Here is a 26,421-nt window from a genome sequence, read left to right as displayed (position 1 = left end):
ATCATTACTTCATCAAGATCTAGCATTTCCTTGTGCAAATGTATTACATTTTACAGTATATTTCTTCATCAATACACAAAGTAAGGCATTTGTCCTCAATCTTTCAATAAGCTTCATATTCATTTTGACATACCTTGATATAAAAGAGAGAAAATGCTTGTGACTTTTGCTGACCCTATTTCATATCTGTTCCATTGAGATTTGCATGATTTAGACCCCAAAAGCCTTTTTATGTTCATAATTTCTTGATGTCACACCAAATTATATGGTGTCACGCCATATGATAAACCACACCACATAACAATCTGCTAAGGCAAAAATGTGTATTATATGTAGCCTATTTCACAAACAACAAAAGACAGTTTAAGACAGGTATATCACGTAAAGGTTCACTGTTAAAAATCACAACTGTGTAAAACAAAATGCCACCAAATATTGTATAGCACTTGGGTTCCCTGGTTCAAAATATTATGCCTGGACTTTTAAAACAGCAGACTTACATAGACATCTGTGGTATTAATATGTACTTAAACAAGGGGAAAATATATTAATTAATTAATTGGTTTTATTCAAAATCAAACTTTATGAAATGGGCTTGGGACAGTAACGCCATATGAGCTTTTCCTGGTTTGGCTGAAAATTGTGAAAAACAGGAATATGACCGGCATGAATGGTCTATATGTTAATATAAAACAGTTTTTTCTGAACAATATAACCACATTTATTTGCAGATTAGACATTTCGTTACTTATGTTTGACACTCAGGACCACAAAAAGGCCATGTCACGTCAACCACCCATGTATTAGAGAGTTAACACCTACCGAAGTCAAATTCCTTGTGTATGTAAGTAAGCCAATAAATCTGATTCTGATTCTGAACTACGTGTATCCCGCCCAAGCGGGACACTCCGTACGCTGTACCAAGCATACATAAAGACGAAGGCGGGGTCTACGCTGGCTCAACCAATCACGGTAGCTTGTCCGAAGAGCCCACCATAACAGTTCGATTTCAAAATTTTAAATTCAAACGGCCGGAGAGCGGAGACAGACAGAGGATTGGAGATAGACACCCTTTTGCTAAAACTCAACTTTAGTTAAGGTAAATGTTTCGTTCATCTCATTTTAAAGGGGGGTTGTAAAACTCTGCTCAGTAATGATACAAAAACGATAGTTCCATTAGTTTTACGTAACTAGCTATTTACCTTTTATGCTCAAGCTAACGGCAACTACTAGCTATCTAGCTGACGTTAGTGATAATAACATGAAGGTTGGTTTGTCAGTGTTAGCTACATGGCAAACGGTAACGTTAATCCAGTCGAAGCTAATGTAATATTTAACACGCTCATATGTGACTCATTTTGTATTTGAGTCGACAGATATTAAATGTGTATGTTTAAATGTGTACAGTAACGTTAATGGTTGTGGTTTTGGTTGTAGTTTTGGTTGTCGTTTTTCCTGCTTCATTGTGTTTCCCTGTTTCCTGGCGGCTGTTTCAAAAAAGCAGAATTTATAAATCCAGGATAACCGGTAAAGCGAGGCTTGACCTAGCTAGCTAGTCTAATCAGGTGTTGGAAATTACCTTTTTTTTTTTTTTTTAAATCATGGCTGGGTATTTATTTCTCAGAGAAAGGGATGCTTATGCTAAAGTTACCTCTAACTCAAATGTAATGGTAATACAAGGAAACTGGGGATAATATGCTCCTGATGGAGATTCGTGTGACATGGAGATGTTGATGTTTTCTGTAATATTTTGTTTTGGTTTTGATCATATTTACCTCTTAACCCTCAACAGATCATGTCCCGCTTGCCAGTTAGTACAAGTAAGAGGGCTCTTTCCAGCAGCAGCTCAGAGAATGGCCAAGACTTTGGGCCTGCTCAGGTTTGTACTAAAATTGATCTACATCCTTTCATTCTTTGGCTTTACCCGTTATTCTCGGTCTGTCAGTTTTATTCTGCTGCTAAACCTCAAGCTGCTCTGCATGTAGCACTGCAAAGTAACCTGTTAACCAGCTCATGAATTCTGTCACACAGATGTTGACCTGTCACACAGATGTTGACCTATCACTTTTCCACATAGAATCTTAACCGTAAAATGGAGTTCTTCTCTTGGCCATGAAGCCAATTGTAATGTAATTATGTTGTACACTGTTAAGGCAAACGATTACACAAACATGTACAATGTAATAAAGAAGGTTAAGTTGTTGTTGTGACAGTGTCACATGGTGTTGATTGAAACTAAACTACAGTATTTTTTTTTGTTGGTGCTGTATGTATCAGGTTGCATTCAGTTGTCAAGCATTCATGTTGTTGCATCTATAATGGGAGTCATCAATAGAGCCTATATAATAGACTTGGTAAACATTTCTGTGTCCCGAAAATAAAAAGTAGGTTATAGTTACAGCCCCAAAAGTTGAAATATTGCTCTAGTTTTTTATATATATATATATATATATGTATGTATATGTGTGTGTATGTATATGTGTGTGTGTATGTATATGTGTGTGTGTGTGTATGTATATATGTGTGTATGTATATGTGTGTGTGTATGTATATATGTGTATGTATATGTGTGTGTGTGTATATATATATATATATATATATATATATATATATATATATATATATATATATATATATATATATATGTGTGTTTGTGTTTGCAGAAGAAGTTATGTAAGGACAGAGAGACTGTTAAACCACGTGCCGCAGCTACAATCGTCGGTGGCAGGCGACCTGCTGTTGGACCAACCAAGGCGCCTATTTGTAAGTCACTAGCTCTAACCTTTTTAGAAAAGAAAACCATCTATTTACAAAAGTCAGAATGTAACAATACATATGAAATAAGGATCTATTCTTGAAAAGTGTAATCAAACACATTATCAACTGTTCAGACAAAAGCTATACCTCTCTTTCTCACTTTGTTCCCCACACAGCTAGGCCAGTCAGAGCTGGGGGAGCTGCCACTGTGGCTGTTGGTCCCTCCAGAGGTAAGATGAGCTGTCTGATTGGTGATGGACGAACGTGCATATGCTGCATACATTTTTGTCAGGATTTCAGGGAGTGAGCATTGAGCATTTGGGTATTATATTTTAATTTAATGTAATTGTATACATTTTATTGATCCCCAGTGGGGAAATTACAATTTTACACTCTGTTAGAAATCACTACACACAGGCCAATATAGACCTTATATGTGGCATAGCTTACGAACTGGTAGTAAGAAAGTGAAGAAGTGGTTTGGACGTATCATAAGGCCGGGTTTTTATCAAGGTGATAGATTTTGGTGTTGCATGAATGATTTTGACGTGATTTCTCATGTATTGTTCTTAACTCCTGTTCCATCAGGTGTCCTGAAACAAACTGTTGCATCCACTGTCCCAAAAGCAGGTGAGAGATCAATTTCACAAGGTTCTTGTTCCTTAGTAAATTATGACACATTAAAAGTGATTTTAATGTTTTTATATAATGTACTTAAAGGCTTTATTTATGAAAGAGGAGAACAAGAGCTAATTGTCCTTTCTAACAAATGAAGAACCATGATTTGGAGATTGAATGTAATGTTAACCATCTCTATGGAATGGTAAACTGGATGACAGTGATTTTAAATTTTTTACCAACCAGTATTGGTGCAAGGGGGGGGGGGGGTTAATGAATGTAGGATGAGATGTTCTCCAAGTGAATGATCTTATTTAGAGTAGGCCTTTTTCACAGCAGACACTTTTCACAGGTGTTATAAATAATATAAACTGGCTCTGCTCTATTAAAGTGAGCCAGCATGCACAATACCAAGACTCAGCCACCATTCATTTTATATTCTTAACATCTGTGCTTTCCCCGCTGTGGCATTTCAAGATGTCTTATGTGGAAAAAGGTGTATGTAGAAAAGGCTTGTTCTATAGTGGCCTGAGAGGAAGACATGGGAAGACTCACACTTGTAAATGATGCTGTCGTCTACAGGTGGGGGTGGCGCCACCAAACGTCAACCATGGGACCTGAAGGGCAAGGTCAGCGACATGGAGGGCAAGGTCCGTAACTTCCAGACCAAGATCAAGTCTGTAAACCAGGAGAATGAGGTTCTCAAAGATACAGTGGTCCAGAGCCACACAAAAGTGGTTGAAATGGAGAAAAATCTTGCGAGGCAGAGGAACCAGATCAGGTACAAGGAACTTTTCATTTGGATAAAATTCATCATATTGTAGTGTTCCTGATTTGACGTTGGAACGATGAATAAATGTCCTTTTCTTTTCTGTGATTTCAGTGAGTATGAGAAGGAGCTGCAGGCGTTGTTGGGAGTCAGGGATGAGTTGGAGAAAGTGTCTGGAGACAAGAGCCTTCTTGAAAAGGAGCTCTCCAACTTGGAGGGAAAATACAAGGTGATGGAGACTCTCCGAGACAGCCAAGAGACAGAGCTGCAAACTCTCAAGGTATAAAGTCTGCTGCTGGAATAGCAACTAATACTGGTTATTTTGGGTGTGTGGTATCAGAATATAAAGAAGACATACCTTTCATTAATCCCGCAAGGGGAAATTAATTACATAATATGCCATTTGGCAGACCTGACCTGGCTAACTTCAGTGAAACTAGTGCCATACAAAGAGATAATATGATGGCCATATTTTGGAACAGACACAATTTAGCTGTATCTTTTCTTCTGTCTCTTTGCTGTCCAGATGAAGCTTTCAGTGCAGGAGTCGGCTCTGGCCCGCCTGCAGACGACCCTCACAAACACCGAGGAGGAGATCTCCCGTCTCAAAGACACCGTGGTCCAGCAGAAAGACGAGCTTCATGCTGGGGAGATGGAGCGCAGGCGGCTCCATAACACCATCCAGGAGCTCAAGGCAAGTTACAATGTGGCGTAACGGCTCAACACAGCCCAGTCACAGCAACTTTAAAGGCCTTTCAGCTATTCCATGAAGTTCTTTCCCCCTTTTTTTTGTGTTTTTTTTTCTTTCTTTCTTTGTGATTTATTTTTGTACTTTGTTGTGTTGTTAGCACTAGACAGCCGAATCCTTCTGTGTCAAACAACCAAACAAATGTTACTCCTCTCACTGACTAATAATTTGTCCATCTGACTAATTCAGCAGAAATTCTCTTTTCATGCAGGGCAATATCAGGGTCTTTTGTCGAGTGCGCCCACTGGTGGAGGGAGGCCTCAGCAAGCACATTCAGCTCCCGGTCAGTGACAACAAGACAATAACACTGGCCAAAACAGAAGAGGTGAGAATCCTGTCAGCGTATCAGATCTATAAATAAAGGCATGTTTGTGGTTAAAGTTGCAATCTTAAAGATCTCCTGTTTGTTCTCTCTGGATGCACCTTTGGCAATAAGTGGTAATCGCAGTTTTTGGATCTTAGTTTTTTTATTTATTTATTTTGGAACTCTGCGCTGCTTTTGATTTTTTTTTCCCAAGAATGTCATAAATCTCTGCCTTTTTGTTCTTTTTAGTCTCACACAGGCAAAACGTCTGATACTCAGAAGAATTACAATTTCAATTTTGACCGGGTGTTTGGGCCCCAGGCTTCACAACATGAGGTAAACAAATAAATACAAACTGTTTTAAAATAAGACGCACATTAATAATTTGTGGCTGTTTTTAAAAATCAAATTCATGGTGATTTTGTGAACTTGTTTTAGGTCTTCGAAGAGATCTCACTGCTGGTGCAGTCAGCATTGGATGGCTACAATGTCTGCTGCTTTGCCTATGGCCAGACAGGAAGTGGAAAGACGTACACCATGGAGGGAAGCGAGTACGACGACTACAGGGGTGTCATTCCCAGAGCTGTGAAGCAAATCTTCAGAGCAGCAGAGAAACTGGGAGCACAAGGCTGGGAGGTTAGTGTCTAACGTCTCTAATGGAGGTCGTAGTATTCTCCTTGGCCACTTTGGGGCAGCAGTACAGCAACAACATTTCGTTTTGTGGCGTGTTTGTGGCCACCTGATGAACGTAAGTCCAACATTAATTTTTCTTTTAACTCAGTTTTTGGTCTTTATACCTCCTTAGTGAAATATCTGGCTCTTTAGCTGCTAAATGCTCCACTGTGTATGTTAACTAGCTAGGTGGTTACTGTGTCTGTCTGCTCTTTGGTGATGAAAAGGTAGTGTACAGCGAGTTTTTAGAGATTTGTCTTCTAATGTGGCTCAAACCGCTATGAGAGCAGTCGGAGTAAACTAAAACAGTAAAGTTGTGGCCGGACAGATGATTATTCTCTGTAGGTTGATCTCACTACGAGCGACCCCCCACCCCACCCCCACCCTTTCACATTGTTTCCACATTGTCATTTGAAACCTTGTTATAAAATTTATAAACGATAGCTGCTTTTTGTCTTGATTTCAGGTCTTTACTGTGTTAGTTACTTGGTAATACTTTGTTTGCGGTTTACGTGTTTGTAATTTATAGCCAGTATTAAATACACTACTTATTCCCCAAAACCAAATGCTCAGGACTTTGATTTTACACTGATTCCGATACTCATGGATTATATGGAAAGTACATTCTGACACATTTATAGGACAACACAATGTCACAATACAGTACAAGACAGAAGCACAGAGACAAGCTCCTCGAGAGAATTTCACATTAGTGTGATTTCTCCCAGAGCACATTGTCACATCGCTGTAGATTCAGAATCAGATTTATTGGCCAAGTATACGTACTTACATACACAAGGAATTTGACTTTGGTAGGGCTGGTTGACGTGACATGGCCCTTTTGTGGTCCTGAGTGTCAAACATAAGTAACGTAGATTTCCAGTGTGCCACTGCTGATGCCAGCCACCAAAACAAACAAAGGGTGGTCTGTACATTTTAACTCCACAAATTATCTCTTATTTGCACTCTGGGACTGTGGCATACGGTGTGTTTGTATCTGTGGAGGAGATCCAGTATGACTAGGGAAAGTGAACAATGTTATTAAAGGTTGTAACCATTTCTGTTTTTATCTCAGTTTACCTTCACAGCCAGCTTTGTTGAAATTTACAATGAGACCCTGCGAGACCTCCTCTTCACCGGCAAGGCCAACAAGAGGCCCGAGCACGAGATCAGGAAGTCGACCAACAACGAAGTGACGATCACCAACCTCACCTACCAAAAGGTGTCCAGCGAGGATCAGGTACGGCAAGCACGTGTATATCAGTCGCTTGAGTTACTTTACTATAGAAATACTCAAGTATAATATATCAGTTAACGATGTACGTGCCATGTAGTTTATACATTCTACTTTACAGTAAATCTATATGATCCCCTCCACCTGCCAGGTTCTCGGCCTGATTATGCTGGCCAATCAGAATCGCTCCACGGCCCAGACTGCCCAGAATGACCGCTCTTCACGCTCCCATTCGGTCTTCCAGCTGGATATCGAGGGAGTGAATGTTGGCAGAGATGTCAAATGCAAGTGTGAGTATAATCTCGCGAATTAGAAATGTTGTTTCACTTATGTATTTAGAATATCAAAAATCTGTGGTTAAGATGGGATATCTTGTTCAGTTGTCTGAAATTGCTGCCATTTGTGCATATGTGATATGTGCTCTTTTTATAAGATCATTTTATTGTATATGTTTTTAATGTAGTTAAACCTGCTCTTTTTTTTTTCTTTTATTAAAGATGTCATTTGTTTGTTTTTTGTATGCATAGCCACTTTGTGCCTAGTGGACTTGGCTGGCAGTGAGAGAATGCTGAAGAGCCAGTCTCAGGGCGAGCGTTTTAAAGAGATGACGGCAATCAACGGCTCCCTGTCTAACCTGGGCATCGTCATCAGCGCGCTGGCCAACAAGGTCTGTAAGCAGCAGCCTGGCTGAAAAACAACTATGCTGAGTTCAGAGAGGCTGTGAAGCCTAAGATAATACGGTTTATTTACATGATAGAAAATGCTGAACATACTTCAGTATTCATTTTGTTTGTGACATGAAATGAATTTGTTTGTGTTCCAGGAGAGCTATGTTCCATACAGGAACTCCAAGCTCACCTACCTTCTGCAGGGCTGTTTGGGGGGAAACAGCAAAACGTGAGTTCTTCATCAACGTAGCTTTGAGATTTCAGCAGATGCTGTGTTATCGTATCTTCACAGTAAGGGGTGTTATCTAAAATTCAGAATATAACCCCCATATTATAGCTGGTTACCTCCCAAATCAGGGCAGACAAATTATAACTCGGTTAGCTTTTTGCTGGTTCTTCTTACCCAGGAAAGGAGGGCTTTCTAACTTTTTAATGCTTATTGTATTTCTGTTCTCCTCATTCCAGCCTGATGTTTGTGAACATCGCCCCAGAGCCGGACAGCTTTGGGGAAACCCTCAACTCCCTGAGGTTTGCCAGCAAGGTCAGTTGCATCCATGGTTGTTTTAATGTTCTTTCTTGATGAGACAGCTGGTATAAGATGACAAGAGTACATTGAGAACATGATGTGAAATTGGAGATAAAGTGAACTTATTTTGTTACTGTATTGGCCAGGAAAGCAAAGAGAAAGCTATTTAAGATGCAGTTCAATTCTTCCTGCTTCTGGATCAAAAATGTCCCATCTGGCGATGTTCAACAGTTGTTGTTTTTTTTTTTCTTTTCTTCAAGTCTTCATCAATGTATTACCATTTTCCTCAAATTTGTTTTCCACCGTTTCACTGAAATCTGTTTAATTGAAAAATGACAACTAAAATGCTTTAAACGCTGAATATGTTCCAGTATTAAACGATCTGAATGTAGCATTTCACTGTACCAACTTGGATTTTTGACATTTGATGTTTTGTGTTTCCTCTCTCTTTACAGGTGAACGACTGTGTAATTGGGACCGCAAGTGCCAACAGAAAGTAGACAGTGCTTAAAAAAACTTTTGATTTTTCCCGTACTATTTACCAAAGTGCTCATATTATGCATTTGCCCTTTCCTTTATTGTGTTTTAAATCTTTTTGTGCTTGTTATAGGTGTATAAAGTGAAAAAGCCCAAAGTCCCCCCCCAAGGGACTTACCATCTCAGACTGTTCTGTTGGTGTTTTACCAACAGAAAACACTGTTCACAAACTGCTCCAAACAGCTCTATTGTAGTCCAGCTTTACTTCCGTGACGAACGTGCGTCACTTTGTAACACATGTTATAATGCTCACCTAGCTGCTAGCATGGCACGCCCTCATACTCTGCTTCTGACTGGCTTGTAGTCCTTACCTAGGTACTGCATGTGTGACTCCCAACAAAGATGGAATAAAAGTGTGATGCCTCACTCTGTAGCTAAAACAGAGAGCTCAACACACAGGGTGAAAAGAGGAGCTGCAGCAATGTGCAGTACAACTAAAATATGGTGTTTTTTAAAAGATATGTAAACCTATTCTGGTACAACCTGTAAATACAATTATGGACCTGAAAATGGGCATAATATGAGCTCATTAATGTAGATAAGATACTTTTATTTCTGTTCAGTGTAATTGTTTTTTTTTCTATCTACTCTCTGGCCCAACAAGAGGTAGAAATAAAGACTGTAAATGAGCTTTTTATATTTCCTTTGCGTGTTTATTTTAAACCATTGCAAACTCTTGTTAACCTAAAGCATTGTGTCTTGTATACTCTACAGAAACATTTTTCCAAACCACACTACAGTGTTATCTTTTGGGATTGTGTGTTATACTGACGACTTCTGATATTGGTTGTTTGAGGAGTCTGTCACAGCTAGTTGCATTCATTATGACATGTCAACCCCAGCGGACAGACAATAAATAAGATTAAATGAGGTTGGTTATATGCTACATTTCTAAGTCTTTATATTAAAGTGGCAAAGGATTGATGTTCATTGCTTAACCAGCATGGCGGTCTGTTTGCTTCAGTCGCAGGTTGTATACATTGGACATGATGTACATCAGGGTCATGATTATTATTTTTCTTTCTAGTTTTACTTTCTAGTAGTTTTTAAAGACTGCATGTAAATATATCAAGAAAATTATGGGAATTAATGTTGCGCATTATGCAACATTTACAATGTATGTTAATGTTCTGAGATAAAGAAGAAAAAAAAAATCTTATTTTAAATCAATCTTGTTTAATATTGTTAATAATACAACGATATATTTAAATATTACAATGATGTATTTAAATGTGTTCATTTCATTGTGTATTTTATTTATTTTTGTCGGCCAAAGTCTGGCTCGTATGTCTGGAATCCTTTTAAAGGCGACGCGTCGCTGTCTGCCGCTGCAGAACAGATCAGATGGGGAGAACATTCTCTAAAAATGGTCCCGAAACTTAAGGGCCAGCATAAACTGGCAGGACACACTGCCGTCAGCTCGGACAGAGACTGTACTTCTGAAGGCTGCAGTGTCAACTAAAGCGGTGAGTTTAACGTCCGCAGCGGCTCATGTTTTTTTTTTGTAGCCAGCCGTCTGAGCTAGCTAGCAGGCTAACGTCACATCTGTAACGGTATGACTAGAGTCGGAAGCTCTGATGGACTGCAACTGTTTCTGTCTGCTGTCTGAAAGCAGAAAACAACCACCAGCGACATTTTCACAACAACGCCAGTTTGAATTTTCAATCAACAGCTTTGCTTTTGTAGCTTGCCAACTAAAAGTGTTTGTACTCCAGCTGTTGATTTTTCTCATGCACTAATACAACACAGCAAGCAAATATAAGTGGTGTGGTGGGTGGGGGGGCTTTTTCCCTGTTCATTTTTGACGTGATGTGTTTTTGTTCACTGTAAAATACAACATGACATTGTTGATCTGAGCTTTTCATAACTATCATTATGTTGTCAAAGAGAAATCAGCTCACGTGTCATGAGTGCAGGGGTAGCCTGATATAACCCACAAGGCGAATGACATACAAACATATTCGATGATAGAACTAAAATTCCAAAAAACAAATATATATATACTGTGCAGCGTTTGGGTAACCTGCAGCAGAGGCTGGCTGCACAAAGACACTCTGTGACTGAGATCTAACAAAGAGACTTCAAATAGACACTTGCACAGGGCTGTCTAGTTCTTGACTCTCTCAAGTAGGACTCATTTGCAGTGTATTCTGGGTAAATTAAGAGTGTTTTCTAGTTAACAATGACATCAACTGCTTCCTTGATTGGCAACTGTTCCCTTTGCATTAACCATCTTATGCTACATAGAAGAGATGTTCTGATACCAGTATCGGTATCGGCTCCGATACTGCCTAAAACGCTGGTATCGGTATCGGGAAGTACTGGAGTTTATGCACCGATCCGATACCACGTAATAAAGCCCTAAAGAAAAAATATGTTAAAGTAGTTTATTTATGTTCTTTTTCGGTTATAACTGACTGTCAAACTGCAGAATAAAAGAACGTTCTGTGGCATTCATGTTTCACAAAGAGTTTAACCTGAGCCAGACCGACGACAAAGATATAAATCATATCATCATACAGGGATAGTAGTATACAGTTGTTAAAAAATAATGAAATATATGACACACTGGTATCGGATCGGTACTCGGTATCGGCCGACACGCAAGTTCAGGTATCAGAATCGGTATCGGGAAGCAAAAAATGGTATCGGACCATCTCTACTACATAGCTACTACTATGTGATACTGGATAAAGATGTGATTACACACTTACCAGTAATTGCAATATTAATCTTGGGGTCCTTTTACTGTTTGAGAATTAGTCAGGTTGACAAATAACTTTGAGTTATACTTAATAAACCAAATTTGGATAGTTTGAAGAGTCAAATGAACTGGTAAATGTGTTATTGAATGGTGAGATCAGAATTACAGCTTCATGTTTGCTCAAAATTGTCTAGCCTGACAAAAACCAACTTGGACATATCTGGAATTGAATGCATTACTGAGAGGTGGATTTGATCTCCCATCAGTTCGTTGCCAGCTAAAACTAACCTGCTGTGATTCAACAGCCCTGCATTAAACCCTATCTCGATGACACTTATAACCACTTGTAGAGAAAGGAGTTGATTCAACTTTAAAAAAGCTGCAGTTTGTGATGCTGTTAAGTGGTTGTAGTAGGGCTGGGCAATATATTGATATTATATCGACATTGTGATATGAGGCTAGGTATCGTCTTAGATTTTGGATATCGTATAATCGTGATATGACATAAGTGTTGTCTTTTCCTGGTTTTAAAGGCTGCATTACAGTAAAGTGATGTACTTTTCTGAACTTACCAGACTGTTCTAGCTGTTCTATTATTTGCTTTTTCCCCACTTAGACATTATGTCCACATTACTGATGATTAAAATCTAAAATCTAAGTGTGAAGATATTTTGTTAAAGCACCAATTATCAACCCTAGAATATCGCCGCAATATCGATATTGAGGTATTTGGTCAAGAATATCGTGGTATCTGATTTTCTCCCTATTGCCCAGCCTGAGGTTGTAGACTATTATACATACTGAGAGGCATTTCTAATATTTTGTCCATCCTATTTATATTGGAGTGTAATATAAATAGATTAAAACACTACAACAGCACCACAAACTATAGCCTCCAAAATGATAATAAAGTTTAATCAAAAGCTCAGCAGGGGTTGTAGCCGTCTCTGGCAGGGACCAGTGGTTACTGCCACTAGGGGCGCTAGAGACACTGGTCGCGACCAGCTCATCAGTGGTCGCGACCAGTTGCTCTGTGGCACGGACCAGTGGTCACAACCACTAGGGGCGCTAAAGACACAGGTCGCGACCAGCTCCTCAGTGGTCTGCCCTGTGGTCCCTGTGGTCCCTGTGGTCTGTGAAGCGGCTTTAGTATTTTCTCCCCTTTCCTGTCGTTTTGGCAGCACTGTTAGCTGGATAAATGTCAGAGATCATAATCTTTTGTCTATAAAATACACTATATCAGATATAATATTATTGTTATTATTATTGATTATGAAGATCCGTGTGGTCAGGACCAGCTGGTCTCTGGCACAGACCATTGGTCACAACCACTAGGGGCGCTAAAGACACTGGTCGCAACCAGTGGCACAGCGGTCATGACCAGCTTCTTACTGGCACAAATAGTCCAGGCAAGCGTTTTATGACAGACTAATTGTAAAAGATTTTTTTGCAACTTAGATCATTTCTATGAGGTGTCCAGAACAACATACTAAAACTCCTAAAAAATCCTAGTTGAGGAAATATGTTAAAATCTAATCAATCCGAGATGTGTGGCCAGGCAACAATACACCCCAATGGAGCTACTTTTTTCTTTTACTCCTATCAAAATGAAACTTTACACAATGAATGTACACATGAAAAGTAAAAATGTTTGTATTACAAGTTTCTTTGAAAATTAATTTTAATATGCAAATGAATATGCCCAAAATACACCCAAATAGGCTTATTTTTTTCCTTTACTCCTACCACAATAAAACTTTACATAGTAAAAGTATACATGAAAAGTAACTTTTTTTGGATTACAAGTATCTTTTGAAATGAATTTTAATATGCACATATAACCCCCGCCGGTATAGTCTTCAGGGTCACGGAGGCACACAAGCCTCCCCACCACAACAAGGTAGCAAAATGTAATCTCACCACGTTACTAATGACTAAGATGGCTATTCTGACTTTCTTCTGATGTTATCTGTGGGGGAATGTCATTAGGTAAGGGTTGTTCGCAAATAAAAAAAAAGAATTTAGAAAGCAACTGGAGGCAAGATTGTGCAATCAATTCTTAAGGTCAATATAAAGATTTTTCCAAGAAACTTGTAAAACAAAAATGTTACTTTTCATGGATACTTTCATTGTATGAAGTTTTATTTTGAAAGGAGTAAAGGAAAAAAAATAGCCCCATTGGGGTGTATTGTTGTCTGGCCTTACTGGCACACATCTTGCATTGATGAAAATTAAACATATTTCCTCAACTAGGATTTCTTAGGACTTTTAGTATGTTGTTCTGGACAAAAAAAATATTTTACAATTAGTTCTATTTTTGGCTCCAAAATGAGTTACTTTGCCTGGACTAAAAGGGCACTAACATTACTGGTCCTAACCACCTTCTCTGTGATCTGTTCTGTTGTTTGGACCAGTTAAGTGATCCGTGGTGTGTTTATTTGTATTTATTTTCATTACAACTTTAAAACACACTTTAAAATGCAACACAACCAACGTGTTGCATTTTAAAAGAACGATCATCGAGTGATCAGGTGCTGGATCAATCGAGATGATTCGACTGTTACTTTTGTCACTGTACGGTAGGCTACTTAAGTTGAATTTTTAATTAAACTTTTACATTTTTGTATTTCATTTGATGTTGCTTTGTCACTCAACTCTACATTTTTTCCTCCACTACATTTATTTGACATTAGTTTCTAGATCAAGATTTGATACAAAGGATAATGTGACAAGCTTTTAAAATGCAACACATTGGTAAAGTTTAAACCAGTCAGGAAGACACGGAGCTGCATAGTCGATAGTACTACTCATACAACTACGACTAATAATAATAATTTAATCATCGTTATTATGATTTCTATTAATAATAGTGATCAATAACATTGTACACTAAATGTTTAAGGGTCTTGGACTGTCGCTTTGATAAAACAAGACATTTAAAGATGTTCAACTCTGGGAAACTAAGTTGAACATTTTTCTCTATTTTCTGATGTTTCATAGTATAAACAATTATGATTGATCAAGAAAATAATCGACAGTAGTGATCAATAAGTAGATTACACCGTCTCAGCATTGATATAGACTCTCTGTTCATGTATATTGCACATCCATCGACTTACTTGCACCTCACTACGTGCCGGCATTTGTAATGCCCACTTATTCTGCACGCCTACGCTTTTCTTGGCCAGGTTGCTGTTGCAAATGAGAACCTGTTCTCAACGGCCTACCTGGTTAATTAAAGGTTAAATAAAAAATAAATATAATAAAAAAATAATCATTAGTTTTTAGCAGTAATTAACACCTCTATTATTATTATTATTATTATTATTATTCTTTATTTTATAAAGGACAACACACATTAATCAACATTTCTGTAAATGTGCCAGTGTTAGCCAGCCGGCTAATTTTCAACTGTAGTCCTTTGGCCGGATGATTTCAGACCAGAGCAACAGGAAACTGCAAGACATTAGTACAGGTTAAACTATACAGACAGAAGTCAACAAGACACCATACAGACAGCTACAGCAACAAATAAGCTTTCTCAGTAAGCCATGCAGCGCTACAGGAAGCAGTAAGACATTAGCACAGTTACACATCAACAGTAGCCCCATTTAGTATAAGAAGCCATGCAAGCATCAAAACACAGTCTAAAGTGTTCTACCAACACTTTACCACTTCTACCAAGTCCAAAGTGTTGTTTTTTTTTGCATTATCCTGATTTCTTTGTTGGATCAACAGATTCAGTTCACATGGATTATCATAAAGGCAACATTCTGGTTTAAAATGGGGGTTAAACGATCCCCAAGAACCATAAAGGTTTGTGATAAGTGCGTAAATGAGAATTGCTGCTAACACGCCCGTCCCGGTAATGGTAAGGAACATCATAAATCATATAACAAAAACGACCTACTTTAATAAACTGCGAGTATCTTGCTTACTGTATTTTAGGATTTTTAAATTGAATTCCCAAAGCATGTACTACGTAAAGATTAGTTGACAATGGCAAAACAAAATTTCATTTAACTGCCAAAACTGGGAGTTATGAAAGTGTTTCTACCACCTAGATGCAGTCCCTGCCCATGGAAGTGGGAAGCAGCAGCAGCAGCAGCTCTGCTCCCAGTGACACATCTGGCCCGGTGGTGCAGGTGTGCTTCCCCAGCGCTCAGGCCTCTGTGCTGGACAGCCTCAACCGGCAGAGGGAAGACGGCCGGCTATGCGACCTCTCCATCCACGTCCAGGGACAAGTGTTCAAGGCCCACCGCTGCGTCCTGGCCGCCTCCTCACCTTACTTCCATGACCAGGTGGGAGTGTTATGCTGCTGATGTTTTCTAATCAGCATGAGCACATAAAAAAAAGCTACATGGAGTCATATTCATTCATTTCTGATCTGGACCATGTATAAAATGTTACCCTAAAATCAGTGGTGTAGTCTAATGTCTTGTAATGGGTATACTGTATATGTATGGGCCTATATATATGGGCCAGGAAACTTTTGAGCGTCAGACTTCTTTTCCTGCATAATGATACACTTTTATGCACCAATTTCCAGTGGAAATACCTTTATTTAGCCGACAATTCAAAATATATCAAAATTATAATGGAAAGTATGTTGTTACGTGCCATTGCAAATTTTTAAGTGGGTATATGGAACTAACTGGTATATCTTTCTTAGTGGGTTTACTGTGTATACCTGTGTATCACGTAGACTACACCACTGCCTAAAATCAGATTCAGAGGCATGCAAACCGCTTCTACATGCAGCTTGTATTTGAGAAATGATATTGAATTGTGCAGCAGCTGTCTCAATTTTAGGACCTATTACAGTTTGGTTTAGCCAGACCGAGCATAGAGGATTTTGAGACACAATAATGGATATGACTAGGGATTCAAAGGGAGTTAGTTGGCTTGATTAGTCTTTGTGGATGCAACGCACTTCGTCAACACTCGGTATTTAATGCAACCAAAAATGTGTCGGAAAAATCAGGGAGAGTGAAGCCTTTAAAACCACATTTAACACATTTCTGACATCGCTGCCAATTTATATTATCAGGTATAGGTGACATCATTTTCATTTTTTTTCACAAGTTTATTATACTAGATCTACAAGATCTAAGTTGTATGTCTCTTTAAAAGAGGAGTAAATATACATCGTAAATAATGGTCATAAGTACTTTATTGCTGCAAAACGCAAGTTTAGATGTGCCAGAGACATCAAATCTGTGTAAAATGGGTTTAAAATGATCTGCTTATTATTATTTCTTTGGAAGAAAATGAATAAAGAGCATAGTCTAATAGATATGAAGAGTCATTAAGATTAATCAGATAAAAGCACAAATTTAAAACTGAGAAAAAAAAGGCCTGCAGCGTGACAGCAGCTCCACAGAGACACTTCAATATGTGTCTGTATTTCTTTCTGTTCCAAGAAGGTGTTACTCAAACTGCCAAAGACCAGTTCATTATTTATATTTCCGGAAACCTTTACTTTTACTCCACTACATTTCCTAAATAAAATGTATACTTTTACCCCACTACATTTCCCCCAAGCATCTTAGTTACTCGTTACTACAAATTAAAATCAGAAGAAATTTATCACACTGAAAAAAACAGGAAGTTTGGCGAATCTGACTGATAGTGTCATGGAAGCACCTGGTGCAGGCTCTGCCGCCATGGTAACAGACAATGACCACCCCGACGACAGTGGTAATGAAGACAACGTTACACACCTTTGCCCATAAAGTTCATAATCAAAGTTTTTTTTTTTTTTACTTTTACTTCTAAAACTTATGCACATTTAATATCAGAAAATTGCTATGGATAGTACTGTAAATATCAGATACTTTAAGTAATATTCTAACTTCTACCAAAGTCATTTTCCGGTAAGATACAAGTATTGCTTTCGAGTAGTTTATGCAAGACTGTTGTGATGTATCATTGGGTCCTTCCCCAGGTACTACTGAAGAACATGTCCACGGTCTCCATCCCGGCACTAATGGACCCACTGGCATTTGAGAGCGTGCTGAGCTGCGCCTACACCGGTCAGCTCCGGATGCTGCGCGAGGACATCGTCAACTACCTCACGGTGGGCAGCGTCCTGCAGATGTGGCACATCGTGGACAAATGCACCGAGCTGCTGAGGGAGGGCCGGGCTGCAGCGGGAGGAGGGAGCAGTGGAGGAGGAGGAGGAGGAGGAGGAGGAGGAGGAGGTGGTGTCCAGGGTGAAGCCAGTGTCGGAGGAGGAGATGGAGGTTCAGCTAACCTCGGATGCAGCAGCAGCAATGGTGACGGTGTGGCAGGCGGCGGTAGCGGAGCTAGAAGTGATGGTGATGGGGTTGTCGGAGGGGGTCAATCCCAGGTGGTGGGGTCCAACGAGTCCCAGCGTGCCCCCCAACCCCCCAGCCGCCCCTCAGTGAGTGAGAGCCAGTCTCCCAGCAGCACCAACTACTTCAGCCCCAGGGACGGGAGCAGCTTTGGAGGAAGCGGCACGGCCGCAGCGGGGGTTTCGGTGGACGGGGGTGGGGCTAGCAACACCCCCAGCTACTGCACCCCATCAGGAGGGGAGGAAGCCTTCCTTATTGAGGAAGAGGAGGAGGAAGCAGAGGAGGAAGAGGATGAGGAGGTGCTGTACCACCAGAGGAAGAGAGGAAGAGGAGGAGGAGGCAGCGGGAGGAGGAAGAAAATGAGCTCAGCGTCAGAGCAGGAAGTTGGGGTCAGCGACAGCTTTGGCGTGTCTTCCTATCAGGTGTGAGCAACCCACACTAACACAAAAGCTGTATTTTCATGAAGCTGCTGTTATTTCAAAGATCAACTTTGTTTTTATATTTTAATATTTCTTTCTGTCAATAATTGATGTACAGTATTTTCATCAGCATTGTCATGAGCAGAACATAAAGTCATAAAGCAACTTCCTAAAGATGAAACTTCCAATTGGCAATATAAAAACCCTAAGGAGATTATGTATTATTTTAGACAGAGGTTTTTTTAATTTTAAGATTATTTTTTTGGGGCATTTTAGGCCTTTAATTTCACAGGACAGATGAAGACATTGAAGTGGAGAGAGAGGGGGAATGACATGCAGCAAAGGGCCAGAGGTCAGAGTCGAACCCGTGGCCGCTGCCTCGAGGAGTAAACCTCTATATATGTGCGCCTGCTCTACCAACTGAGCTAACCCCGGCCACAGACAGATGTTTTTATTGTATTATTTTGATTTTAACCCAAAATGTCCGAAATGTCTCATTTGAAAGGACGGGGAGGACTCGGCGTTGCCGCTGCTGAAGCGTCCCACCTACAGCCAGCCCAGCATCATGCCGCGCAAACAGTGGGTGGTGGTGAAAACCGAACGCATGGAGGACGACGACCTCATCGTAGTGTCCGGGGAGGAGGGAGGAGAAGACGAGGAGGACGAGGATGAGAGGGAGATGGAGCTGGCCAGAGAGAGGGAGAGAAGCGACTTCAACATCTCCAACGTTAGGAGCCTTTCAGGCGATCTGGGAGGCCGAGCTGAGAACGACCTGGACTCACAGGTGAGCTGAAGCCTGTTTGAAAGGGTTTTCATGTGATTATCACATCTTTCTATTGTAAATATTCTGATAGCAGCAAGTTTTTATTTGTAGAAAAATGAGACAGACTCAGTGCAAACTGATGCTTTATACCACCACCAGGGGGCGCCAATGTTGCATAATTTCAAATTGTATACAAATAGTTTGAAACAGTTTCTTTCTTAAACTGAAATACAGCCATCTAAACCTGGGTGATGTGCAAAAGAATAATTATTTTTTTTATTTGTGCAGCTGTTTTGCGCCCCCCCTTGTTTTTCTTCTCCCTCTCTACCTATCTCAGGTGCTCCTGATTTGGCCATTAGTGGGTGGCCCCTCCTCCTGTACATAAGGAAGGCTGGGAGACAGGGCTCTCTCCCTGTCAGACGGAAGCAGCCCTTGCACTAGCGTGTCTGTTCCTGTTGCTTTCTTTCTGCTGTTTTTATTTCCTTTGAGGATGGCGGTCTGGTAGTCTAGTTTTCACAGCTTTGTTTCTTTGTTAGTTTAGAGACTATTTTGATAGTTTAGGGGGGGCAGACCACTAGACTCCTAGCCTGGTTGACACCAGACCCACTCTCAGTTGTAACTGAGCGTGGGTCTGGGGAAGGTTCATTCACAGCCCATTTCCAAAGGGGCGTCACCAACGGACGCTGCTCAAATGCCTCTGGGCGCAATTGGATAGACCTTCAACCAATCAGAGCGATGAAGGAGATGACGTATGCAGAGAAACGGAAAAACATCTCAACCAGCGAGCATGTTGCGCTATCGTCATCGTGTAAAGCCCGCCTCAACGGTTGTGATTGGTGCCTCGATTTGGAAAAATTGGAAATGGGCTCTTGGCCAGACGGACTTGCAGAGCAAATCTCAAATTTGCCGGAAGTTCGTCAGGGTTTTCCCAGGCTACCAGACTCCCATAGTTTTGGTTAACTTTTCAGTAGTTATTTTATGTGAATAAATTTAATTTATTTTAACTAATCCTCGGGAATGGTGTCCTTTAATATGTTGACGGTTACAGCTGACTTGAATTTTTCTGGTGTGGCCGTAACAGCAGCATATGAGACTTGCACTGCACATTGTCTGTCCAGCATGCAGGTTTTGAGGACTCTCGCGGTTCTATAGAGAAGTCTGTGTAAAATCCCTGAAAAGTATTTCTAAATCACTAGTTTGAAATTTTGCAAATTGTCCTGATGCAGCAAAATCCCGGCATTTTGCATTAATCACAGATCTAAAACCAGCTTCTCTGTCTGTCTCCAGGTGGACTACTGCCATTCTTCAGAAGACTACCTCAAGTTTGAAGGCAGTTTAATGGACCAGACTTTAGCGCAGCACCTTCATGACAGCGCAGCAGGTCAGAGCCAGAGCGCTAACCGTGCTGTTTCAGCGCTACTGGGACAGGTTCAGTCTGCAGCCTCGGCCCGGGCCCAGCTCTTCCCCCTGGACATGCAGGGGAACCAGATCCTCCTCTACAGCCAGGCATCCGGACTCTCTCTGGACGCCGCCGCCCCTCCCCTGGGGATGGCCGGCGCCATGATGGGAGGAGCCTCTTTCAAAGGTCCCAGTCTGGAGCACGGTGCGGTCCACCTCTCAGCCCAGGGCGGCTTGGGAGCTGACGGCATGGACGGTGGGGGGATAGGAGGTGGGAGTGGTGGCGGTAACAGTGCTGGGGGTTCTGGGAAAGTGTTCATGTGCCACTGTGGTAAGACCTTTACCCACAAGAGCATGAGGGACCGCCACATTAACATGCACCTAGACCTGAGGCCTTTCCACTGCCCCGTCTGCGCCAAGAAGTTCAAGATGAAGCATCACCTCACGGAGCACATGAAGACGCACACGGGCCTCAAGCCATACGACTGCCTGGGCTGCGGCAAGAAGTTCATGTGGCGCGACAGCTTCATGAGGCACCGCTCGCACTGTGAGAGGCGCAGCGGGCTAGGAGAGAGTGGAGAAGGCGGGAGCAGCGGCGGCGAGGGAGGGAGAAGAGGAGGAGGTGAGGATGGGCCAGATTTGATTTCCTCCCCTCACCTCCTCCTGTCTGCAGGTGAGGGAGGACAGGGCAGTATTCTGGGCGGAGGAGGGAGAGGAGGAGTGTCAGTTTCTTCTCCACATCTTTCCGGCGCTGTTATGTCACCGCAGCACACCGGCGTCTCAGCCACGGGAAGTAGCAGCAGTAACAACAGTGTGATTAACAGCATGGCCGCCGCAGGGTCGCTTCTGGGAGTCGTCTCCGGTCCCGGTCAGGGATCTGGGATGTTTGCTGGTCTAGGTTTAGGTCGAAGTGTGTGTGATGAAGACGTGTGTGAAGTCAGTGCCAATGACAGTAGCGTGACTTAAACCAGAAGTGTGTGTTATGTCCAACGGGTGCCTCTTTCTCATCAAACAGTCGTGCTTCTTGTTCCTGCTGCTGTTTTTAACTGCCAACACTTGTAACTGCCAACACTCAAGCAGGTAGTGTGTACTTTGTCAAGAGTGGGGGAAAAAGGCAAAGCTCCCGTTGGACACACACGCTGAAGAACCTGTAAGTATTTAATAGAAAAAAAGGGTTCTTAAAGCCGTGAGGTCATGCTGATGCTATCTCTAATCATCCATAAATATTTTGGAAACTTGCCTCCTAAAAGTGGCCTCATTAAAAATGGACCTTTTGTCTCAGTGAGTAAGCTATTGTTTTAAAGTATCCAAGATGTTATAGTCGAGATTATAGTTTTTGGTTTTGTGGGAGACTGCTTTGCGTGTCGAGAGGAAACCAAAAATGAAGAGACAGTGCTTCACTAACTGTTGCTTTCTGTGACAACATTATATGGCTGTTCTAAATTGCTGTGATTTTCTGCAGTATTGAATTGTAATGTATCACTGTCATGTGATTAGAAAAACACAAATCTGCAAGAGAAAATGTACTCAACACATAATTCATAGTCCAACTAAGAAAAAATGTATCTAAAGTTGCAGATTTGTGTTTTTTTTCTTCCTTACTGCATCTAGCAGTAGTGCAACAACTTTTCCTCAGTGTCCCACGTAACAGACGTACTGCCATGTTGATTTAGATGATACTACGGTGCTGCTTTGCCTGAAGCCCGAGCTGGATTATTACAGTAAAGGCACAATCATTTATCCTCATCACATGTGAACCCTGATAGATCCCAGACAGATGTTTACCAGACAGGAACAAGTTTTGTCTTTTGCTGCTTATTTACCTTCTGTTTTCAAAACGTAAAAGTCCAATATGTAATATATTTACTGTATTTAATCAAAAGAAATCCCAAAATATGTCATCAGATATTGAGGAAACATGCTAAGTTGAAATACTATCTTCTCTGACAACAATGCTAAAGACAGTATTTTCTTCTTTAGAAATTTCCATTGTGGAATGGAATGTTGCAAACACGCAAAAACAGCGGGCTGCAGCGATGGCAGCAGCAACTAAACTACCTGGATTAACAGAGTAAGATTCATTCTACCCGACCTAAAAAAAAACTCGGCATTTTCTAAACAGTTGCATGACTAGAGACGTGATTTAAAAAAAAAAAAAAATATTGGAGATGCATTTAAGAGATGGAGACAGCTTAGAGTCCAAAAGGATGCCCACTTGGCTAATTTTCCTCCTTAACAGGTAATATTGAGCTTCATTAATTTCTATCACGGCTAACGTTACCATTACCATCGCCAGCCTTAAGGTGATGTTGTACAGTAAAATGATTTCCTCTTTGTTACAAACCGGCATGCAACCATAATGTGTAATGTACAGTGTATAGACACGCTGTATAACGGGTCTAGAAAGTAGTAGTACTGAAAATCTCCCCGCCATAGCCGACAGACGGTGACCGAGACATGGGCTGCTGCATTGACGTTAAGCCGAGAAAGGGTGGCTGTCGGTCGGGCACAAAGCTCCGCAAGGTCGCGGTCTTTTGCCACCTGGCAAGCCCATGAACTTCGACGCTGGGGAGTGTAGAGGAGAGTCCGGTGCACTAACCATTTCAAATGCTAGCTGTCAGTATTACAAATTGGACCTTTAATGTTTTGTTGTTGAAGTAGCAAAAGATGAAATTGTCAATCTATTTTCCAATATCGTCCAACCCTACACATACACGACCTGTAACTGATAAGCTGCAGAAGTTCCCCTCTGGAGCTTTTAAAGCATGTAGGTGATTATTGATTAATCCTTTCAGCAGTAGAAGCCCCTTATGCTTTCAGTTTTGCTGCTGTTACCTGCTTTCACTTTCCTCTTATTCACAGAGTTCTCGTGCTTTGAGAAGTATATTATTACTGTAAATATATAGAAATATATGTCCTTTAATCATCAGACTTAGAACAAATACTAACTTGTAATACTGATGCGTTTGCTGCCGTTTGATCTGCTTTGGAATGAGTTAATCCGTTTTAGAGAAAGTATTTGAAAGTGTTCTGCACTGGGTTCCCCCAAACATCATAATAACCTCCAGTGTGTCTCCTTGATAATGATGGAACAAGGTGGTCTTATCTAAGCTATACAGTGTATAGTGTGTTTACAAGTGTACCTCCTCTGAACGGTTGACAGAATAGAAGTTATGGGCCACAATGAAAAGAAAACCCAATTTCTCAGTATCTGTTATGCCACATATTTCATTTACTTTCTTTTTGTGGAATTATTTGTCTTTGGATTCAAATATTTTCCACTGGTGGATTTTTGTTCCTGCAATCATTTTCAAAGCATCATTGAGTCACGCAGGTACTCACCTCCCAAAAGTTTGTAAATGTTGAGAGACATTGTTGTTTCTTCATTGAAATTTGAGAAAAGCATTGTTTCCCTCTCTGTTCACATTAATCAGCGGCGGTGGTTCCTGTTTTGGTCCCAGATGTGAATGCATTAATAGTCCAAGTACTTGAGTTTAAAACATTGGCTAAACATTGGTTTGGTTCAAATAAATCTAAGTTTTCTGAGACGTCCAGATCGATAGATGAAGATTTCTGGTAGAGTTAAGGTCAGCAATGTTTTGATTTCACTTTTTGGAACTGTCCGATTCCAGGAAAATGCCTAAGTAAATATCTGACTTGTCAAACATCCTGAAGATTGTATTATCAGTAGTAGTTTTGGTAATCGTAACCTACCAATTGATTTCTTTTTTTAAATAAAGTGTTACTTTTAGTTCTAGTAAGTTGCAAAGGACACTAGTCATTATTTTAGACACACACACACACACATATATATATATATATATTTTTTTTTTTTTTCTATTTTAAAGATTATTCTTTTGGGTATTTTTAGGCCTTTATTGACAGCACAGCTGAATAAATGAAAGGGGAGAGAGAAGGGGAATGACATGCAGCAAAGGGCCGCAGGTCTGAGTAGAACCCGGGCCTGCTGCGTTGAGGAGTAAACCTCTACATATGGGCGCCCGCTCTACCAACTGAGCTATCCGGGCGCCCTATTTTAGACATGCTTTAAACAATTCATTTGATAGTCATGTTAATCATAATGATAATACTAATACTACATACTACTACAGATAACATGAGGTACTTGTGGGGTCTCAGGACTTGGAATTGCATCGTTGTTCTCTTGCAATACAAAAATGAACTTGCTCTCAAGATGCCGAATTGAAATGCAGGTTGATCTGTCCACTTTGAGCCTGACAGGAATGTTGCGTCATAGTTTCTCTTCAAGTACCATATTCTCTTCTGGGCCCTGCTGTTGTTAAAATACATTTTGAGTTCTGTGCTGTATCCATACTGGGACCATACTGAACATCAACCAACTACAACTACTGATACACAGTGTAGATACTTTCTGCCTTTGCTTTTCCATTAATACACTCCGTAGTTAGGTTCTGCTTGTATAGGAGGTTGTACTTGTTATACCAACATTTTTGTCAAACAGGTTCAGGTGCCTTACCAGTACGTTGACTTACTTGCTCAACAATTATTTCTATTTGTGATAATCTAATCTTACAATGAAAACAACACATATCGGCCTAGAAGTAACACGAGTTAAAACAAATGTATACAGGTGTTGTAAAGTATCTTTATACCACTTCTTGTTACCTAGTATTGGGACATCTTAAACATAGTTCAGCAGTTTAACCACCATTATCTATGCGTGCACAAGATATATTAAACTGGAGGTAACCATAGCAACAATACTAATGCTCTACACTAGTTCAGTGTGCCAGTGTAGCTGCAGCACAGGACAGTTTGTGGTGGAAGAATTATTATGACATGTCATGCATGACCTCTTAGACATTTTTACCTGCCTACGTAGAGCAAAGAGATAAAGGATCAGAATGTTTTACCTTCTGTGAAGGCCGGGTTTGGACATTTTTATATGCAGGTTTTGGAGCGCTGACTAAATGAAAGGACTGTTGGCTTTTGTATGTGTTCGCTGATCTGTGAAGTGTGACCTCAAGTGTTTCCTCGACGACTGCTCCAGTTGCATTTGTTTGCTCCTCTGCTGAACAGCTAGAGAGAAAACACTGGATGTAAAAGCAGTGGATGTAGGTGAACAAGATGAGCACATTTATTTGTACGTTTGTATTCCTCCACAAACAAAACACATGAAGAGACGGAGGGGTTTTGTGTTCAGAAAAGGCTCTGTCGGAAACATGTGAACTCTTGGTCGCTACTTGTGAAACCAGTCTGGACTTCTAAGCAATGGAAGACAGAATCATTTCTACTTTTTACACCCAGTAGTTGAAGACGTCTCCTCTAGTCAGCCCTGATGTGAGATTCTGTTATGAATTCAAATTCCTCAAATAATCAAAACCTCAACAACACTTGATGGAAAGTATACAAAAACTATATATATATATATATATATATATATATATATATATATATATATATATATATATATATATATATATATATATATATATATATATATATAAAAAGGCTGTTATAATTTGATGTTTATATCACCTTCACATCCCTTATATTTTGAAATGAGCGGAATCAGAAAGTGTCTTTTTTGAAGACCCAAAACCAAAGAGAGTTCACATTTTCTCTAATCGTTTAAGGCCCCTTTGTGGCTGCGGGGCCCTATAAGCACCCTGTTATTTCACAATGCCTTCTGGTAAATAAATTAACATGATGGCTGTGTCTCCAGCAGCTCTGCAGCTTCACCTGCTGCACCAACACACTAAACAGTTTCTGACAAACAAAAATTAAAACACACTAAACTACAGCCACATGGTTTCTCTCATTTTAAACGAGTGATAGAAGAACCAAACATTCCTTAATCAAGAGAAAGTAAAGCTGGAAGGATCTGTGTAGAGAGCTGAAAGCTGCTGCTGAAAACTAGACAGAGGTATTTCAATTATTTTTGTACATTCCACAAACTGTGTTACACAACTGCTTACACGTCTTCTGATTGACCAGATGATTGT

General features: G+C 40.5%; 2 protein-coding genes across 2 annotated transcripts; both read left to right on the top strand.

Annotated features, from left to right (window-relative positions):
- The first annotated feature begins 1,009 nt into the window (after positions 1-1,009).
- On the top strand, positions 1,010-9,463 carry kifc1 (kinesin family member C1). The gene is made up of 17 exons (XM_078266964.1): positions 1,010-1,099; positions 1,793-1,879; positions 2,664-2,763; positions 2,934-2,987; positions 3,346-3,387; positions 3,958-4,156; positions 4,259-4,424; positions 4,671-4,838; positions 5,104-5,217; positions 5,446-5,532; positions 5,635-5,832; positions 6,944-7,108; positions 7,254-7,392; positions 7,630-7,769; positions 7,926-7,999; positions 8,236-8,311; positions 8,752-9,463. Exons 2-17 carry the CDS (start codon positions 1,796-1,798, stop codon positions 8,794-8,796), a joined length of 1,851 nt encoding a protein of 616 aa, XP_078123090.1. The 5' UTR covers positions 1,010-1,099; positions 1,793-1,795; the 3' UTR covers positions 8,797-9,463.
- A 101-nt stretch (positions 9,464-9,564) lies between these two features.
- zbtb22b (zinc finger and BTB domain containing 22b) lies at positions 9,565-25,848 on the top strand. Its single transcript, XM_078266963.1, has 5 exons — positions 9,565-10,299; positions 15,602-15,838; positions 17,485-18,276; positions 18,779-19,057; positions 20,324-25,848. Exons 2-5 carry the CDS (start codon positions 15,602-15,604, stop codon positions 21,398-21,400), a joined length of 2,385 nt encoding a protein of 794 aa, XP_078123089.1. The 5' UTR covers positions 9,565-10,299; the 3' UTR covers positions 21,401-25,848.
- Positions 25,849-26,421: the final 573 nt, after the last annotated feature.

This window comes from Sander vitreus, chromosome 14 (genome assembly GCF_031162955.1).
Source record: "Sander vitreus isolate 19-12246 chromosome 14, sanVit1, whole genome shotgun sequence".
NCBI classification, from domain to species: Eukaryota; Metazoa; Chordata; class Actinopteri; order Perciformes; family Percidae; genus Sander; species Sander vitreus.
This window is presented reverse-complemented; position numbering and strand designations above follow the sequence as displayed.

Bases quoted from the DNA above. Each gene is read 5' to 3' on its own strand.
- zbtb22b (XM_078266963.1), top strand. From the start codon at position 15,602: ATGCAGTCCCTGCCCATGGAAGTGGGAAGCAGCAGCAGCAGCAGCTCT. The intron at 18,277-18,778 runs GTGTGAGCAACC...CTCATTTGAAAG, and splicing joins TTGGCGTGTCTTCCTATCAG to GACGGGGAGGACTCGGCGTT. The intron at 19,058-20,323 runs GTGAGCTGAAGC...GTCTGTCTCCAG, and splicing joins AGAACGACCTGGACTCACAG to GTGGACTACTGCCATTCTTC.
- kifc1 (XM_078266964.1), top strand. From the start codon at position 1,796: ATGTCCCGCTTGCCAGTTAGTACAAGTAAGAGGGCTCTTTCCAGCAGC. The intron at 5,218-5,445 runs GTGAGAATCCTG...TGTTCTTTTTAG, and splicing joins CACTGGCCAAAACAGAAGAG to TCTCACACAGGCAAAACGTC. The intron at 8,312-8,751 runs GTCAGTTGCATC...CTCTCTTTACAG, and splicing joins CCCTGAGGTTTGCCAGCAAG to GTGAACGACTGTGTAATTGG.